General features: G+C 32.7%; 1 protein-coding gene across 10 annotated transcripts in view; it reads left to right on the top strand.

The window, feature by feature from the left end:
- The window catches only part of LOC114294015 (uncharacterized), a 43,525-nt gene extending 22,985 nt beyond the window's left edge, over positions 1-20,540 (top strand). For 2 of the 10 annotated variants that reach the window (XR_014331057.1, XR_014331065.1), the window contains one exon: positions 20,277-20,540. Coding sequence is in view for 1 of the 10 variants with exons in the window: in XM_028238118.2 (XP_028093919.2) it covers positions 17,664-17,786; positions 18,104-18,452; positions 18,540-18,646 (579 nt within the window). In the remaining 9 variants the exon portion in view is untranslated. Of the gene's footprint in view, positions 1-1,364; positions 1,676-17,401; positions 17,787-18,103; positions 18,453-18,539; positions 18,712-20,276 lie in introns of those variants that run through there. The other 8 variants (XR_003640331.2, XR_014331067.1, XR_003640340.2 and 5 more) reach the window with 6 other exon arrangements.
- The last annotated feature ends 936 nt before the right edge of the window (positions 20,541-21,476 follow it).

Raw genomic sequence — 21,476 nt, 5'->3', positions numbered from 1 at the left:
CCCCCCTTATTTGTGTATAAAGTTGTCTTTTTATTTCTTTTGAGTTTTCAATCTTCTATTAGTTTATTTTATTTTTCTATTAGTGTTTTTGTAAATTTACATATTTGATTGATGAAATTTATTATTAAGCATTCTTTGATTGATAATTAATTCATGTTTAATTTTTCATTTCATACTTCAACTGGATTTGTTTACGTGTTTGAGTTGACTCAAGCCAAGCTCGAGTTTCTTAATTACTTAATGAATTGAGCTTGAGCTCAATTTTTTAAGCTTAAGTTGTGCTTGTTTAATTCTTAGTAACCGAGCCGTAACGCCAACACGCTCAACTCAACTTTGCAGCCCTAATAGCTTACGCCTTCGGTTCTCTGTGTTTTGACTTCTTGTAATTCTTTTTTTTTATTTATGGTTTTTCTACTTTTATATTATTTGTATGCTAAAATATGATATACTATTTTTCCACTACTTTTCTATTTCTTTTCCCCCCCTTATTATTTGTGTATTTTTTTCCTTCTAAATTTGATGTATTTTCCACTACTAATTGATAATTATTCTCTTTGTTTTGATTTCTTGTAACACTGCTGGAAATAAGACTTTTAGTGGCGTTTAAAAAATGCCGCTGTATCTATAAAAAATGCCGCTAATTCCTTTCGTGACGTTTTGTACCAAACGTTGAAGATGCGGCCGTCGCTGTAGCTTTATGACGTTTTAAAAACGTCGTGATATTAGTATTTGAAAAACGCCGCGAAATGTCCCTGCCATGACGTCACTATGATTCAGCGACGTTTTGAAAACGCCGTCATATCTTTTTTAAAAACTGACCGTTAGCTATTTAGAGTTTAGGTGGCATTTTAAAAATGCCATGACATCCTCTCTTCTTTTTTTTTTTTTATTTTTTTTATTTTTAAAATTGTGCTAATTTTATGTGATTGAACTAAAAAAATACCTGTAATAAAAATGAATAGCCTTAATATGAAATAATAACTTTCATTCAAATAGTAAATGCAACATTAATTCACTTTCCCATTTAATTTAATATCTAATCATCATTACCCATAAAATAACATATCCAAAAATTAAATTCACAATTCTCAACCAAAAAATCAAATGGTTCATAAGCATAACATTAAATAGCCTTTCTTTTTGGTTCCTACAAATCACCTGAAATGAAAGTTGAGAGGCAAAAGAGCTTTGGTTAATTTCCAATTACATTTTCATATGCATCCTCAATTTTCTAGAATTTCATCCTGCCATCCCAAAGTGTTGCAATTGTACTCATGACAGTAAGACATACAAACAGAATGTTATGCTCCTCTCATAAACAACACATCATGTAGATTTCTGAATCTGTCCATGTATGAACCCAGATTATGAAAAGAAAGACTTAATAGACAAAGCAGATAAAGCCAAATTTTGATTCAATCAGGATAGTGTAGAAGACGAAGAAACGGCATTAGTGGATTGAAAGCCCCAACTTTCTCGAAGAAGTCTTCATCCAAGTTTAAAGCCAGAGCAATTAAAGAGATCAACTTTTTTCCAGCAGTCCTGTGGCAGCAAAAATCAACACCAGTCAAAAGTCACACACAACCTTGTTCTTATCAACTAGACCAACTTGTATTGCAAAAGATAATTTGCTCACAACTCAGAAGCAATAGTAGCATAAAAATGTAACTCAGAAGCATAAAAATGTAACTCAGAAGCACAGATGGCAGCTGCAAACACACAAAGCATTTAAGCATGTGTATTCCATAAGCAATGTTCTAAAAGTAGTAATTCATTTTCAATATAACACCACAAAATAAAGCCTCCCAAAAGAACTTGTTCAAGTCTCAAATGAGCAAGAGAAGACAATTAGTAGAATGTAATAATATGCCACACAGAGCAAGTAAACTGTGAGGCATCAACAATAATCCAAAACTCGAATATCATGCACCAACAAGCCCTACAAGCAAGGAAAAAAGAGGAACAAATAAAATCTATAAAATAAAGCCAACAAGCAAAGCAGTGATGCCCTAAAGGTAATTTACATCAGAGAGCTTGAATTCAAATACACAGATGATGTATCTATTCTTTTCCCAGAAATGCCTACTTAAATGTCTCACAATAAGGATTTAGACCACACAATTATACCCTGCTCATGCTGTGCTACGTTTGACCACCCAAATCCCGTGATGCTCTCCCCTATTATGCAACGAGTTTTTTTTGTCTTTTCCACCAGCTAATCATCTCTAGACCTTTGTTTACAAAAAAGATTAGCTCTTAGCTAGATATCCACTAGACATAATACCATTTTAGTCTTCAATTAAAGATCCTTTCCATAAACAACATACAGGACTCTAAAACTTGAACCAAACCAAGCAAGAAATGGTAAAGATATGGTTGTTGAAGAAGTACCATAACTAACTCATTTCCAGATAAAGCTCTGACATAAAGAGGCTCACATGTCCATGAAGTCCCCAACCAAAAGTAAGCAGTGCACCAGCATCTGATCATGAAATAAATGATGAACGAAAGAAAGCATATTAGCATAAAATAGTTACAACTTGCAATAAATTAACATCGTTTTGAACTAAATATGTTCAAAAGAGCCAGGTAAGATGCAGTAGGCAATCTTGATCAAGTTGCATCCCAAGTTAACAAAAAGGGATGGAAATTACTAGAAGGACAAAAGACATCTGAAATAGGACACAACTAGAAAGTCAATTAAGAAAGTGAAACGCAGTCTTGAACCATATTAGAGAAGTAGTCCACTGAATCTTCATTTTTTATTTTTTATTATAAATTTTAAGTCCATTTGAAGAAATATTGAAAATGTTATCATCCAATGTGATTGTGGAAAAACCTGTTGTTACTACACTGTGACGACCTCAACATGCGATACCCTTTATGTAAGTTCCCGGAGCTTTAATTGCCAAGTTCATGCTTCCTTGGTAAACTACTGAAGACCTATCTTTTTCAAATGAGGATGGCTCGATGCAAGGTATGAAAAGAGGAGAAGACACCATTTTTATCCTAGAACGCAAACCTAGCTGGCCTTCACCTCCATAGCCCCAACCCCACACCTGCCCCACATCTAAAACTTTGGTAAGAACTTGATGCATCAGGAGTCTTGCTTTACACTAAAGATCTTCCATAGTTTCGTACTTCATATGACCTACAAAACTATATTGCGTAACCACAAAGAAGTAACTTCACCTAAAAATTCTCATTCACGAGCCTCAGTATCTAGGAGAAGGTGGATTTACCTGAAAGTGCTAAAGTGTGTCGGCCACCAGCAGCAACAGATGTAATCCTCACTCCTGGATCCAGGTCTACAAGACAAGGTGGTGCTGAGAGAGTTTCATCAGTAGATGTTGAGCTTTCAACTTCTTGTTTAGTGGATGATATTCTTCTTCGCTTTACACTTTCCTCTCCAAATTTATTATTATCAAATTAAGTTACTGTAGCAGCAGTTGGTTTTGATCCGTTAAAATAAATAAAACTAGGGAAGCCTCAATAAACTTCTTTTTTTTTTTTTTGTAAATTTATTTATTTTTAATTTTTTCATAAATTTCATGACAACAAATGAAACAAAGCCTCAATAAACTGTATCTGTCTCACCTTGTTAATAATATTGTCTTCGCAGATTGTAATTAGACTCTGAAACTAATGGGAATAATATGATACCTGTAACTGAAACACAATGGGCCCAACCAGTCGCAGCCTTCACCATTGTAGCTTTAGTTGGAAGTGGAAATGGCTATGGAGTTTCCTTAATATGCATATAGGTGATAGAAGATGCAAAATCAATTAAAAAGAAAAAAAGAAGAAGAGAAGAGTTCATAGATTAAAAAATAATGAGCATATAAACAACTAAATACATAAATAAATTGCTTTAGATCACGAAGTCTGCAATATGAAGAAAAATTATCAGATCGTTAGTCATGGGAAAACTATAAAGCATCAAAGTAATGAGCACTACATGGCAAAGAGTGGGAAAAGGAGCCAAAGAAGACTGAGCCCCAACTTCCTCAGTTCTCCAAAGCAGCCAAGTCCTCCCTAGCCTCAGAGAAGCAAATAAAAATTGTATCAATATTCTAGGGGAAAAAACTAGGGCTAGATAATAAAAATTACATCTAAACACATAATTAAAAAAATATAACAGATCTTGAATTCATGAGAAAATAACATCCACAACATGTTCAATTGGAATATATTCACATCACCCCAACAAAAAAAAAAAAAAAAAGGAACCAAAACACAATCTATAAACCATCATTTTAAGACAGCACAACACACTATACCCTCCAAGCTTAATTTATCACTATAACAGCAGATTATGTACTGTAGCCTCCCTTGTGACAATCTTACCAAGCAAAGCTACCCAACAGAAAATGAGTTTTTGAAGCAACAATATCAACAAGTGGAGAGGAAGGCACATCACCGAGGATGTGAATTGCAACGGTAGACATAGCCATACTTGGTTTAACACAATGGAGACATACATAATTCACCTATAGAATGTTATTACTAAGTTTAACCAAACTTTTCAGTGGTTAACATAATGGGGAATAAAATCAATAATACAAATCTTATTTCCATTAGATGTAGGGTGCACTACATCTAATAATACAAATCTTATTTCCAATATCAAAGAACAACCTTGCACTTAAAATAAAATATAAAAAAAAGGGTGATTAGTAAATGAAACAGAATTACCTTATGGAAAAAAACAGAGATCTTCAGCCATTAAAAAAAGGGAGGAAAAGAGCTTTTTATGCCGAGCTTAAATTCTTACCTACTCCAATCCAAAAATAAGATAAAATAAATTAACAAAAACTAGATGCAGAACTTTCATTTGTGAAGAAAAATATGTCAAAAATGTGCAGCCACCAACTTTTCTATAGGATTAAACAATTACTATTTACAAACCCATGAGGCCTATGCTATCTCCTCTATAGACCAGATCAATGTTCCTTGAAACCTTCAAGAGACCAAGGTCAAATTAGGCAAAAAATATTTTGTAACAAAGTCTATGCAAGAAAATAGATAAATCCTTTTGAAATAAATAGACCATAAAACTCGGAGAAAAACAGGGCCATTAAAGTTTCATGAAAACAATACCAATTCCTTGCTAGACATGGAAGAAACATAATCCAGAGGTTTTTAGTCAGGGATTATTTTTATTCTTACTAGTGTTCTTCTTGAAGGGAAAGAAGCTAGCTTTTGCAAGGCTTCGTTCAAGTCTCCACAGCCATTGATAGTGGCCAGTTCATGTAGTCCTTCAGCAGGCACTAAGATTGTTATCTAAAATTTGAAATATTCAGGAATAATAATACAATCTTCTCATCACATAATTATTGACGCAGCGGAATAAATTGCACGGGACTAGATATCGTTCTAGTAGACGAGAATTCTTGAATCCACAAGAAGGATAGAAGAAAAACTCTTAAAAAATATTATTGAATGAATCAATTACATATGCTTGTAGGCTTATTTATAATAAACTAAACCTAATACTTGTAGGAAAAGTGATTCCAAAATAAACTAAGAAACTTAAATCAACACAAATTAAGAAACCTAAGAGAACTAGGAAACCTAAGAGACTAAAATTCTAAACTATTTAAAACCCTATTCAAAATCTAATTCTAAAATAATAAAATTAAGAAAAATAATAATTCTAAAATATTTGTACTAAATTTCAAGAATCCTAATAATACATCAAAAATACTAAAGCGAAAAATATAAAAGTTCTTAAAATCTTGTCCTATATCAGACTCCTCTTCTTTGAAAGAACTCGCCCTCAAGAGTTCATATTAGAGATCTGCCATCGTCCATGCCAAATAAAAAGATACTTGGAATATTTTAGTTGTTTGTCTCTCATGGGCAGAAGTTCATCTGGCAACTCGTCAGTAGTAAATTCTTGGAATTCCTCCAATAATGGTTGAATTTTCTGAGGGATTGGTGTGACTGTGTTCTCCTTGGTCACATGTACCATTGTTTTCACAACCATAGCATATAACTCTTGTGAAGTTTTCGCATCTGCCACAAACTCGGCCTCTGAATTGGTTATAGTGAGGAAAGACTTCGCTTTGACTTTCGGAGGCACTGTGTGTTGTTTTAAGGGACTCATAGCAATTTTATGAGACCCCCAATTAAACACATAAGTGTTGTCTCGCCCTCTAAATGTAATATCCGCATCAAATTGCCAAGGTCTTCCAAGTAATACATGACTAGCATCCATATCAACCACATAACATAATACATCGGATTTATAATGTTTGCCAATAGAAATAGGTACCTTACATACTTCGGTTATCTTGACAGCAGGTCCTTTTTTGATCCAGCCAATGCTATAGGGAGAGGGGTGTGGTTCAGGAGACAACTTCAGGTGCGTTTACCAATCGTTTAGCCACAAAATTTTCGCAACTTCCACTGTCCACAATAAGGTCACACACCTTTTGATTTATGGTACAACAAGAGCGAAAAATATTGTGACATTGACCGAGGTACTCAGTTTTTGGTGTAAATAGAACCCTTTGAACTACACAGTTGACTCGTTCTCCTTCTTCTTTGGCGAGTTCAACACCTTCATACTGATCACCCTCATATTCTGCATCTCCATCATCCCCAATTTCATCTTTTTCTTCAACTAAATTAGCAGTCCTTTCTGGGCACACATTAGAGCGATGGCTAGGCGTACCACATCTATAACACTTATCCGTTGTTGGTTTGGCATAAGGATTTGTGTTTCGAGGTGCCTCTCTGCTACTTGATCCAGTCATCTGGTTTCCTCCTCCTCCACCAGTGGTACTCCTCTGCTGATTTATTGGAATTATTGGTTGGGTAGCCCCTTTTCCTTTTTCCCTAGTAGGAAACGATGAGTCAGGAGGGTTCTGACAATATCCAGAATAGGTTGTCTTGCGCTCCATTAGCTCGGCTTTGAGAGCCATATTATGTGCTTCATCCACAGTCCACACTACTGATAGCCCCATCTTCTCTCGAATGGTTAATTTCAACCCATTGAGATACCGGGCTACACGCTGTCCTTCGGTCTCATTCAGATTATTGCGATCTGAAAGTCGGCAAAATTCAGTTGTATAATCAAATACAGATCGGCTTCCTCAGTTGCAATTTTGGTACAACTGAAACAAGTATTGATCATAATCTGGTGGTAAAAATCTGTCTTGGAGGAGTTGTTTCATCCGACGCCAAGTCCGTACAGATTCTTTTCCTTGTCGATGCCTATTTTTCTGCAATTGATCCCACCATACCGCAACACCTCCTTTTAGTTTGTACGCCGCCAATTTCACCATCTTTGATTCTGGAACATCCATCATCCCAAAAAATCGCTCCACCTCTGAAAGCCAGTCAAGAAAATCCTCAATATGTAGATTTCCATTGAACTGGGAAAGATCTATCTTCATTCGGTACTCATCGAACCCTTGTTGTTGTTGTCTTCTGGGTTGATAGTTGGCTGGAAGTGGTTCAAACTCTGGTTAAGACTCCTCCTCACTATCAGATGGACAACGAAGGGGACGTCTATGAGCATTCTGAACAGGTTGACCTCGGGCGAATCCCTCGGTGCACACTCTGTTCTGATATGCTACCCACAGGGCCTCGACCCCACGATCACCGCCAGTAGGGTTTGCATGATCTACTCTGTCTTGTGCCATTGAGCCAGGTGAATCCTTGCTCTGATACCACTTGACGCAGCAGAATAAATCACACGGGACTAGATATCGTTCTAGTAAACGAGAATTCTTAAATCCACAAGAACACCCTTGAATCCACAAGGAAGATAGAAGAAAAACTCTTAAAAAATATTATTGAATGAATCAATTACATATGCTTGTAGGCTTATTTATAATAAACTAAACCTAATACTTGTAGGAAAAGTGATTCCAAAATAAACTAGAAAACTTAAATCAACACAAATTAAGAAACCTAAGAGAACTAGGAAACCTAAGAGATTAAAATTCTAAACTATTTAAAATCCTAGTCAAAATCTAATTCTAAAATAATAAAATTAAGAAACCTAATAATTCTAAAATATTTGTACTAAATTACAAGAATCCTAATAATACATCAAAAATATTAAAACTAAAAATATAAAAGTTCTGAAAATCTTGTCCTATATCAATTATTTTATATACTAATATAAAAAATTCTGCTAGAGCGGTGATGGTTCAATAGTTATATGCATACAGGCCATAAAAGACCTAAGCTGATTCTCTAAGCACATAGCCATAGTTTTTAATTTTATAAGCTTCTTCTATGCTCTGCTGTAGGTTAGCAAGATGAATACTAACTTCGAAAAATTAAATTCAATTACGATGTAACTTGAACCAACTTAGACTGAGTAGCATTGCTAAAATTCCAAGTGTTGACAATTTTTCCACTTTCACCTTTCATATGACAAAAAAACTACTGGTCATAGTGTATCAGGTTAGCCTTTCTTCTTCATGACAAATATTATAAATATTAATAATTAAAATTATAAACTTTTTCATGAAATTGTAATAATCTTTAAAAGTCACCACTGAAAGGTAATTTGTCCTTCTTTTAACTCCATTTCAATTGAAATTTAAATAACAAAATCTTATTTTCTTGTAATTTTTTGGAAAAACTTTCTACTAGCCAAAATGCATGTTCAAAAGTTATTTTTCCTTTCATTGACTCTACTTTCATTTTCTTTCACATTCTCATATGTATATTTTTAGTTCTAACCAAACAAAGCCTCAAGCATTGAACCATTGTCATGAAGAAGGGCTGACACAGAAATTCATGGTCAAAGTAGGAAATAGAATAAGTTTACAGTTAATAATTTATACCAACAGGAAGAAGTCAATGTGTAATGTCACAAGCAAAGATAAATGAATTTCAGTATAATGGTTCAAATAAATAAAACCACTTTCCTCTTTGTCATTTGACGCACTACTATTAGACCTTGAATCAACATCAAGCCAATCCTCAAGAAGCATAGAATCTACTATGGTAAACAACAGAAAAGGGAGACACAAATTATTAAGATAAAAGGTACACTCATTAAGATAAAAGGTACTATATGTAATACCCTGCTCAGAAGATATGCTGTCCAAGTCAACGCTGAACCAGTGGTCTCATGCTCAGAAACTAACATTGACAAAAGGTCATCTCGTAATTGTGTGCTTGATACCTGCAACACAGTGGCACAAATGTAAAAACAAAGAGCAAAACCTTGCATGTTAATTTAAATGTGAAGAAGCCCATTAAACTGAAAAACCTCAAGTAATTTCTTCCATCATATCCACCAACAACATAGAGTATGCCATTAATTTCTGCTTAATTTCTTAGCTACAACAGAGAGCATATCCTTTGCATTCTGATCCCAGACTCACATCACATCCTTTGCATTTGAGTTGATAATAAAAATTACTAAATATTACTAGCTTAAAAGCTAATCTACACATGAATGACCACACTCATTTATGTTCAAAAACTCTTAGGAAGCTGTACCCTCCTCAGTAATGTTCTCATGAGAGAGAATGCCAAACATTATCTTGACAATTATCAATAAGAATGTAATAGGGAATTTCTGCACACTCTGGGATCAGAATGTAAATTTCTGCTTAATTTCTGCTTAATCTCCCATTTATCAGTCAAAGTTCTTACAAAAAAAAAACTTTCAAAAGCAACAAAATACAGAAATGAAAATTTAATTCACCTAAAAGAGAGATTCAATAGAAGTTATGAAGACAAACCTCATCTTGACAATTATCAATAATCTTTTTGATCCTCAAGACCTCCCCAAAAATCTGACTATCTTCTTCAATTTCATCAGTCAATGCCTCAGCTTCTCCATAACTGTAATAGGTTCGAAAATAACCCAGAAATCAAAATTTTTTCTAGGAGGAATCTATGTGCTAATTATGTTGGCCCTCATTTTTAGTGTTGAACTCATCAAGAAGGTAGTCATAATGAGGCTCATATTTCTGCCCAAATCCACAGTAATAAATTAAATCTAAATCAAGTTCCATCAATCAGAACAATAAGGTTATTACCATAGCCAATTTTTCTTGACCCAGATTGAAATTGCAAGGAAAAGAACAAGATCAAACCGAACCCCCTCTTTATAAGATGCAATTTGAGAATGAGAACACAAATCAAACCATACATACATATATATATATATATATATATAAACAGATAAGAAATGAGAGAAAAGAGGGATTTGAAGATGGAGTTTTGAATCACAAATCCAAGAACTCAATAAGTTGTCTTCATTTCACAATTCAGTTTATTCGATCAAGCAAAAACAAGTAGACCAAAAGCATACATTATAATTTACATTCTAGACCTTCTTAAAGTTATGAATTACAGATTAATCCAAAAGTTTTCGAGAAACTTCAGTGTTGTACTACAATGCTCAACTGAATCCAGATTACCAAATTACATTACCTCCACAAATGTTATACATGCAGTAAAATTCCAAAGAAATAGAGCAAGCAAGGGAGAGAGAGAGTACCGATTAAAGTTCAGACACAAAGTAGACTATTCGCCGCCATTGGAGCCTGAAATGCGAGCAATCGAAGGGTCAGAGTTCAGATCAGAGCTTCTGGAAAACGAGAAGAGAGAGTTTTAGAGAGAGAAAGTGTAGGTAGAGAGAGAGAGAGAGAGAGAGACGGTAGAGCTCACCTTAGTGAAATCGAAATCGCCGGTGCAGATGGTGGTGGCGACGGAGCTTCGAAATTGAAATTGCTCTGAAATCACTGAATCTCTGCAAATGAGGATCAAGTAAGAATGCCTTCAAACATTGATTTCATAGATCTAGAGAGAGAGAGACGGTGGAGCTCGCGACCTCGAAATTTGAAAAAATGGAGCTTGGTAGATCTAAATTGAGAGAGAGAGCAGATATTGGTGGCGATGGAGCTTCGCAATCGATCTGAAGCTTCGAAATCGCCGGTGCAGATGGAGCTTCAATGTGCGTATAAGGGTTGAGAGAGAGAGAGAGAGAGAGAGAGAGAGATATGTGCGTATACGGGTTGAGAGAGAGAGTTGTAACATTTAGAGTTTCTCTCGCACAGAATCAAAATAAGAGTTTCAAAAAGAGCATGGAGGTAGCGCGTGTACCCACAGCATTTGGAGGTGCTTTTAAACGCCTTCAATTATAAAACAGTGCCATTTTCATTAAAAAAATATGCGACGGTTATAAAACGTCGTTAAAAATGAAGAAAAGTGACGTTTAAAAAAACGCCATTAAATCTCATTTCTCCTGTAGTGTAATTCTTTTATTTTATTTATGTTTTTTTCCTTCTCTTTATTATTGCAATTATAAACTATTAAATAAATGATACTATATCCTCATCTTTTTTATTTATTTTCTTCTTGTTTTTACTCCTTATTTGCGTATACTTTTTATATTATGCTTTTTTATTTTTATTTTAAGATGTTCCAAGTCGTCCTTTTATTTCTTTGGAGTTTTCAATCTTCTATTATTTTATTTAATTTTTCTATTAGTGTTTTTGTAAAGAAAAATGCTATGAACCCACTTTTACGGACTCCGAATTTTACCTCGAATGTGTTTGTGTGGTAGAGATTTAATTGATAAAGTGTGGAGTTCACATATGAAATGAATCTAAGCTATTGATTTCTTTTTCTGAGTAAATTCTAGATTGATATGGGTGGATTTGTAGTATTGTGGTTTTGTAAATTTATATTTTTTTTTCCCGGTACATCAAAATGAATAAATTTATATATTTGATTGATGAAGCTTACATATTTCTTTTAGTGTGTTTATAATTTACACACAATTTTCTCTTTTTTTGGTAATTAATATATGCAATTTAAATATAAGGTTAATCTTTTATTCAAAGCTCGACAAATTTATCTGTAATTGAGTTGATTCAAGGCGAGCTCAAGTTTGACTTGATATTTGGTCAATTTTTAGTAAACTGAGTGAACATCCAAAAGCTAAGGTCAGCTTGGCTGCAAAAATATATTTATATGTTCAATTATCTTTGTTTTGATTTCTTGGAAATTTTTTTTTCTATTTATGTTTTTTTTCTCGTTTCTTCTTTATTGCGATTATACGCTAAAATATGATAATATGTTTCCACTCTTTTTTCTATTTGCTTTCTTTTTCCTCTGCGTATATTTTTTGCATTATACTTTTATTTTCTTTTAAGGTGTTCGAAGTTGTCCTTTATTTTATTTCTTGTTATATTTTTATTTTATGGCACTTGTAATGTTATTTTTTTCTTTTATTTCTTTTGAGTATTCAATCTTTTATTAATTTAATTTATAATTTATTTTATTTCATTTTTTTTAAGTGTTTAGTGTTTGTGTAAATTTACATATTTGATTGATGGAGTATTCATTCAATTTTCTCTTTTTCATTTGTGTATGTTTTATGCATTGTACTTTTATTTTCTTTTAAGGTGTTGTTCAAAGTTGTCCTTTATTTTTATTTATTGCTTATATATTAGTATTGTAAAATGTTATATTTTTATTTTATGGCATAGGTAATGTTATATTTTTCTTTTATTTCTTTTGAATATTCAATTTTTTATTAATTTATTTTATTTGTATCCAAGTATTTGGTGTTTGTGTAAATTTATATATTTGATTGATAATTAATTCATGTTTAATTTTTCATTTCATACTTTAGCGCTTGAGTCGTTTATGTATTTGAGTTGACTCAAGCCCAGTTCAAATTTCTCAAGTACTTAGGGTGTGTTTGTTTTGAAGGATTAGGAGTTGTGATTGAACTATTAGTCCCACTGAACTAATAGTCCATTGCTTGTTTCATTTTTTTTGTTTCAGACTATTAGTTCCACAAATATGGGACTATCCTATCCCACGGGGAGGGTGGGATAGAAACCATGGGACTGGTATCTCATGAGACTATTTTGTGAAATGTCCATTTTACCCTCCATGCTATTACTTAGCAAACAATTAGAAAATGATAAAATAGTCTTTTGAACATTTATAAATTATTTTTTTAGTGTTGTTAATTTAAAATTATATATTAAATAAAAAATTTTAATTATAAATTATAAATTATAAATTAAATTTAATTAAAAATAATAAATTATAAATTATGGCCCTATAAATTAAAATTTTTTAGTGTTGTTAAAAAATTAAATTTACATATTAAATTAAATTATTTTTTTAGTGTTGTTAATTTAAAATTATATATTAAATAAAAAATATAAATTATAAATTAAATTTATTTAAAAATATCAAATTATAAATTATGGCCTTATAAATTAAATTTTTTTAGTGTTGTTGAAAATTTAATTTATATATTAAATAAAATTATTTTTTATTGTCGTTAATTTAAAATTATATATTAAATAAAAAATATAAATTATAAATTATAAATTTAATTTAATTGAAAATAATAAATTAAAATAATTAAAATATTGTGCAAAAAATAAAATAAAACAAATTTTTATTTACTCTAGTTAAAAATAATTAAAATATTAAAGCTATGTTTAAAATAGTCATTTGAGCATTTATCCTTCTCCATAATATTCCAAACAAATATTGGAGAACTAAAAATAGTCAAATCCAGACATCTAATCCCATGACTAAACAAACATAAGATACAAATTTAGTCTAACCAAATAGTCCCGGGACAATGTATCCCAAGACTAATAATCCGATGGATTACAATCCCTCCTTATCCAGTCCATCCAAACAAACGCATCCTTAATGAATTGAGCTCGAGTTTAATTTTTTAAGTTTAAGTTGTGCTTGTTTAATTCTTAGTTAACCGAACCGGAACGCCACCAATCTCTAAATTTTTTAAGCTTAACTTGGGCTTGATTAATTCTTAGTAAACCGGCCGGAACGCCAACAATCTCCACTCAACTTTGCAGCCTTAATAGCTTACGTCTATTTGTTCGGATCTCTTTGTTTTGACTTCTTGTGATTCTTTTCTTCTATTTAAAGTTTTTCTACTTTTATTGTATTTGTATGCTAAAATATGATATACTATTTTTCCACTACTTTTCTATTTCTTTTTTCCCCCTTTTATTTGTGTAATTTTTTCTAGGTATTTTCCACTACTAATTGATAATTATTTCCCTTTTTAATTTTTCTTTTAAGATGTTCCAAGTTCTTTTATTTCTTTTGAGTTTTCAATCTTCTATTATTTTAGTTAATTTTTTTGTTGGTGTTTTTGCAAATTTACATTTTTTTCCCGGTACATCAGAATGAATAAATTTACATATTTCTTCTAATGTTTTTATATTTTACTCGCTTTTTCTCATAATTAATATATGCAATTTAAATATAAGGTTAATCTTTTATTCAGAACTTGACAAGTTTATGTAATTGAGTTGATTCAAGCCGAGCTCGAGTTTGACTTGATATTGGCCAATTCTTAGTAAATTGTGTGTGAACACCCAAAAGCTAAGCTCGGCTTGGTTGCAGATTTATTTATATGTTAAATTATCTTTGTTTTGATTCCTTGGAATTACTCTTTTATTTATTTATTTATGTTTTTCTTCCCCTTATTCTTTATTGCAGTTATACACTAAAATATGATAATATGTTTCCTCTCTTTTTCTATTTGCTTTCTTTTTCATCTATGTATATTTTTTGAATTATACTTTTAGGACTAAATGAAATCAAATAAGGCTTTAGGATCGGATGATATCTCTATTGAAGCTTGGAAGTGTTTGGGTAAAAAGGGGTTGCTTGGTTGACTAGGTGGTTTAGCAAAATTTTATTGACTAGGAATATGCCAAATGAGTGGAGAAAGAGTATTTTAGTGCCAATCTATAAGAATAAAGGAGATGTCCATAATTGCAATAACTATAGAAGAATAGAGCTAATGTGTCATATAATAAAAGTGTGGGAGAGGGTGATAGAACGCTGATTGCGAGATATAACAGAGGTGTCAGAGAATCAATTTGGATTTATGCCTGGCAGGTCAACAATGGAAGCGATTTATCTTTTGAGGAGAGTAATAGAAACGTATAGAGAAAAGAAAAGAGACATTCATATGATGTTTATCGACCTTGAGAAGCATATGATAGATTGGCTCAGGATATAATATGGTGGGCGTTAGCGAAGAAAGGGGTGACAAAAAGTTATATTGATGTGATTATGGACATGCATGAAGGGGTGGTGACCATTATTAGATCGCCTGCTGGAGAGACAAATGAATTTCCTATCACTATAGGGTTACACCAAGGATCTACCTTAAGTTCTTATCTTTTTGCTTTAGTTATGGATGAGTTGACGAGAAATATCCAAGATGACGCGCAATATAGTGCTAGTGGATGAGACTAGAGAAGGAGTTAATACAAAGTTGGAAATTTGGAGAAAAGCTCTTGAATCTAAAGGATTCCGGATAAGTAGAACTAAGACAGAGTACATGGAGTGTAAATTTAGTAACAATAACAATGAAAGCAGAGGAGAAATGAAGATTAAGAATCAAGAACTGCCTAAGAGTGAACATTTTCGTTATTTAGGGTCGATTATCACAACAGCGGGGGAGATTGATGCGGATGTGGCTTATAGGATTAAGGCGGAATGGTGTAAGTGGAGAAGTGCGTCTAGGATACTGTGCGATAAACGAATACCTACTAGATTTAAAGGTAAGTTCTATAGAACGGCTATTAAACTAGTGATGTTGTGTGGAACGGGGTGTTGGACAACCAAGAAACAACATGCAGATAAGGTGAGTGTGATTGAGATGAAAATGCTAATGTGGATGTGTGGTAAGACTAGACAAGACAGAATTAGGAATGAGTGTATTCGGGAATGGATAGGAGTAGCACCGATAGAAGATAAGTTGAGAGAGAATTGATTGAGATGGTTTGGTCATATTCAACGGGAACCAATAGAGGCAGTAGTGAAGAGATGCGATGCTATAATGGTATATGGAAGTGTCAGGGGATGGGGTAGGCCTAGATTAACATTGGTTAGCATGTAAATAGAGATATGAATCTAATTAATTTGACTAACGAAATGGCCTTTGATAGGGCCGCGTGGAGAAAAATGATTCATGTAGCCAACCCCATTTGATGGGACTTAAGGCTTGGTTTGGTTTGGTTTGGTTTTGGTATTTTTGTAAATTTACATATTTGATTGAGTATTCAATTTTCTCTTTTTTCTTTCTCTTAATATGCTAATAATTAATTTCAAGTTTAATTTTGTAACACCTCGAAATTATTCAACATGAACTACCCACACTAATGAACATTCGCTAAACAATAACTGCAATCCTTCCATCTTCATGTATTTAATAAATGAGTTTAATACAAAAGTTTCACATGCGGTATACATTCAATGAAACAAAAGAATACATGAATCTATAGCATGTGAAGCATCTAGTCTCAAAATAATAAAATGCCCTTAAGGGCTTACATCTTCCCAAGGCAATAACCCCGTTACACAAAATGCTCTCTCGGACCCATACCAAATTAGCCCTAGGCTTTGCAAAAATATCACAATAAAAGTAAGAGCAAAACTACTCTTCATCAAACATATCCACGCACTTAGCTCGATGGGATCACCACATCCTTACCTGCACCAAAGTCCCATAGGAATGAGCATAAAGCCCAGTAGAGAATTCTCACAAAGTATATACAGCTATGCAACTCAAAATAAAAATGCAAATGTCCATACCATGCCATGCTCTTTTAAAAAAAATTCATTTCATGCACTTCTTGAAGATTTCCATTTTTTAATACAAGCTTACAATCACAATACATTTCAAAACTTCCAATTTTAATCAATAGGGCCGGTAAATAAGACACTAGTAATCCTTAGGCTGGTGTCTGCAAGTAAACTCTACAAGTACTACCCAATTGTCATTTTTACCGGTATTAACTAGAAGGCTCGACACCTATCCATGTGGGTTTTTGGTTTTTCACCATGGACACTCAGGCTAACTTATCAAATTCAACTACACCCCATTTCCGGACTTACCGCGTATTTACCCCATTCACATTACCATAGTTCTCATTACAACATCATTTCCTTTCATGAAATAATTATCTTCCATCGAAATTTACAATGCAAAATAGTAATAGAATGAAAATGCAATGCCATGATCTTTCCATATATCATAACACCTTTTCCAATTTCAAATGTCTTAACAACAATGACAAACAAACCCATTACTCATTTCTTCCCTTTAACGTTGTTTCACACAAATTACCATGTGCCTTCAACATACAACAACAACTTCCCATCATACACAATTCAAGTCAATTTAATCCTTTCAAGGCCACATGTGGTATTTTCAAATATATAAATCTCTATTTTTCATGATTCACACAATCTATAGTACACAACAAGTTTGCTATCCCACAACATTATATCATCATGTAATTAACTATAGTCTTTGTGCAACTGTGTTGTTTGATCCAAAATTTTAGCTTAATGTTGCTTTTTGTATCAAAAGCACAATACTTTTGGTTAGTGTTTTGCGAGAAATTGATTCAGAGGAGAGGTCTGCTATGGGTTACATTTATGAGTTGATGGATTTGGCTAAAGAAAAGATTGTTTTCAATTATGGAGGAAATGTTAGGAAGAACGGACCAATTTGGAAGAAGATAGATGCAAGGTGGACACCACAACTTCATAGACCTTTACATGCTGCTCATTATTATCTAAACCCTCAGTTGCGCTATTGAGATAGCTTCTCCAATGTTGAGGAGGTGAAGCAAGGATTGTATCAATGCATGGATAGAATGTTGAGTTACGATGAGCGTCTCAAGGCTGATATCCAATTGGACTATTATGACCAAGCAAAAGGGAATTCGGAAGTCGTGTTGCAATTGATTCCAGAGCGATACGCTTTCCCGGTAAGAAACTAATATGAAAATAATTTTCCAATTACATTCTTTAAAATTAAAATACAAGATTGAAATCATTTGTGCATTTTTTAAATTATGTAGCTAATTAGTGGATTCGTTTTGGGAGCAAAACACCAGAGTTAACAAAATTTTAACAAAATTTGTTATTCGAATACTTAGTCTAACTTGCAGTGCTTCGGGATGTCAGAGGAATTGGAGCACCTTTGAGTCAGTAGTATATCTTTCTTTCCAAAACTTTCTTATGCATAAATAAAATATTCATATTTCTAACTTGTTATGTTTCATTTCTTATATTATTATATTAGATTCATACAAAAAAGAGGAATAGGCTTGAGCACAAACATTTGAATGTTTTGGTATATGTGAAGTACAACACTAAACTAAGAGAGAGGAGTATCAAAAGAAGACAAAATATCGATCCAATACTAATTGATGGAATTGATTCGGATGATGAATGGATTGCTGAAAAAGAAGGCCTTGTCCTCCCCTTTGATGCTTCTTGGCTTGATGAAGAAGAATTGTTCGATGCTGAAGCAATTAGGATTGTGCCTATCACTACCTATGATAGAAGTGAGGAGAATCGATCAACTACGACAACAATTAATGTTGATTCATCTTCGAATGCAAAGAAAAGAAAAGTTGGTAAAGGTTCAAGTAAGTTGTTAATCAATTATGGACTAGTTGCATATATATTATTATATGTGCCTATTTAATTAATTTGAAATCCTATTTCTTGTATAGGAAATGATAAAGGAAAATGCAAGGCAGCAAGATGCATCCTTGTGGATGAAGATATGGAGTTCAAAGAAGTTAGTGGAATAGATGATGGAACAGATGATGGAACCTAGATATAGTGGACGATGATGATGACAATATTAATGAGGATGACTTAGAGTGACCTATTATTTATTTATTGCTTTGTTTATAGAGTATTAGAGTTTAAGTTATTTTGTTTATTGAAAAATTGGAATTTAAGTTGCAGCGATCCCGGTTTCGATCATTCTTTCATGTTTTGCCACTTCGACAAGCAAAAATGCAAAATGCATTCGAAGTTGCTTGTCCGCTTAAGTGGCCGTTTATGCGCTCGAGTGGAGAATGTTTGGTTTCAAAAGTTTGACCTGTCTGCAAAAGTACTGGGTTAGTGTATTTGACGCTCGGACGGGGCCTTCCAGCTCGAGCGGATCATGTTATATTAGTTCTTGAATCTGATATTTCAGATCACTTTTTTAGTCCCCTCTCTCTCTAAAACTCTCCAGAATTCCAGATCAGGAGCTTCTCTTTCTAGAAGTCATCTTTTCTCTTTGATTTCTCCAAATCCATTGGGATTTAGACCTAAGTTCTTCACCAAAGTTGGTTATCATTTCGAGGGCTTCGTTGTGTGCGGTGAAGATCGAGTTTCGACACCGTTAATTTTGGGGGTTTCATCTCGTTTCTTCTTCAAAACTTGAGGTAGGGATTTTCTTAGAGTTATATATATGTTTTTGCAAGATCTATATGATTTTCGAAATCATCTTTCGATAGCTTTGAAAATTGATTGTTGATTCAAGAAGTTAAGTGATTTTGAAAGTGGGTTTGTCTCTTGTTCTTTTAAAATGATCTTATGGGTTTTGATTTTCGTTGATTGAAGAAAAGATAATTTTGGAAAATTTTCCTTAAAAAGATTTGAGTTGTATAGTTTTTGTGAGAAAACCTAGAATATGGAAAAAAAATTTAAGAGACTGAAAATCCATATATGATATTGTTATATTTATTTTGTGTGTCAAAATAAATGGATGTTTGGAAAATTTCTTATTTATATTTATATAAATGATGAATTTTAGGGAATATGAGAATTATTGTTCATTTTGAAAATTATTGTTCAAAACGTTGAAATAATCTTGATATGACTAATTGTTGAGGATACTTGAGAAGAGAGAATTGTGTTATTCCTTGGATGATGAATTGGAATAAAAGTATTTATATTCATCTTGTGTTTTTGGCATATCAATTCATTTGATTACATTAAACTTTGAAAGTTGATTTGAAAACTTGTATTGAGAAAAGAATGTTGAGAAACAAGTTTTCATGGAATTGTTTTGGAGTAAATACGTTAGTAAGTCTTAATAGGTGGTGTACATGATATTGAATAAGTTGGCCTGAGAGTCCAGGGTGAAAGAGGGCGGATAGGTGTTGAGCCTTCCGGTTAATACCTGTAAAAATGACAAATTGGTAGTATTTGTATAGTCTACTTGCAGACACCGACCTAGGAATTACTAGAGTCGTATTTACCGCTCTTGAAATGAATTGTTAAGTTTTGAAGAATTGAAATTGCATGACATCATTGAGCATGAGGGTTTTCAAAGATGAAGATGTGATTTTCTTTCAAAAGAGCATAGCATGGTATGTGCATTTCATCTGTTGAGACTTGTATAAAACGTATATACTTTATTAAGGATTTCCTACTGGGCTTTATGCTCACCCTACGGAATTTTTGTGCAGGAAAAGATGTGGTGATATCGCCTAACTAAATGCGAGGAAATGTGTGTTGAGAGTACGAGACTCTCATTTTGCTGTGACTCTGTATATAAGCCAAGGGCTGTATGTGTGTGGGTTTGAATTATCATTTGGGTTAGAAATTTGGGACGTTACATAAGTTATTTTTGACCATCACTTAAGTTATTTTTTTATTATAGTTTTAATGAGAATGACTTAGAAAACTCTTACAATACTTGAAATTATTAATTAATTTTGGTTTTATGCTTAGAATGGCTGTTAAAAATTTCATTTGGTAATTCTTATTTTTTTTACTCTTTTTATGCTACATTTAATTAATTTTGTATTTTATAAAAATAAAAAAATTCAAAATTCAAAAGGCTTATGCCTCGCCTCGACAAGGGTAAAACGCCTCGCCTTGCGCTTTCGCCTTTGAAAACACTGGTTGAGCTCGACTCATTTATGTATTTGAGTTGACTTGAGCCAAGCTCGAGTTTCTCAAGTATTTGATGAATCGAGCTCAAGCTCAATTTTTTAAACTGGAGTTTAGCTTGTTTAATTCTTACTAAACTGAGCCGGAATGCCAACAAGCTTCACTCAACTTTGCAGCCCTAATAGGTTACGTCTACATGTTCAATGCTTTTTTAAGCTTGAGTTGAGCTTGTTTAATTCTTAGCAAACTGAGTCGGAATAGCTTACGTCTGTTTGTTTGATTTTCTTTGTTTTGATTTCTTGTAATTCTTTTATTCTATTTATGGTTTTTCTACTTTTATAGTATTTAAAATATGATATACTATTTTCCACTACTTTTCTATTTCTTTTTTTTTTTTCCCCTTTTTATTTGTGTATTTTTTTTTCTTTCTAAATTTGATTTAAGAATTTATTAATTAAATACTGTATTTTTGTTATACATATTTTCAAATTTGCTTGCATTTTATATGCATATAGGGAACATTTTATAAGTATTGATCAATGTATAATATTTAATTTAAGGAACCTTGCTTCTGTAATTTTAAGTATTATTTATTATTTAGTGTTTGATTTTCACAATATATTTTGGTTTTTCTTTGACTATTAAATTTTTCTATGTATTTTTAGATGTGTAATTAAAAAAAGGTACATGATTTGCTTTTGTCTGTTTGTTTGATTTTCTTTGTTTTGATTTCTTGTAATTCTTTTTTTTCTATTTATGGTTTTTCTACTTTT

Source organism: Camellia sinensis, chromosome 5, assembly GCF_055761805.1.
Source record: "Camellia sinensis isolate YWXY chromosome 5, ASM5576180v1, whole genome shotgun sequence".
Classification (NCBI taxonomy): domain Eukaryota; kingdom Viridiplantae; phylum Streptophyta; class Magnoliopsida; order Ericales; family Theaceae; genus Camellia; species Camellia sinensis.
The sequence above is the reverse complement of the archived record's forward strand: the minus strand, read 5'-3'. Positions and strand labels throughout refer to the sequence as shown.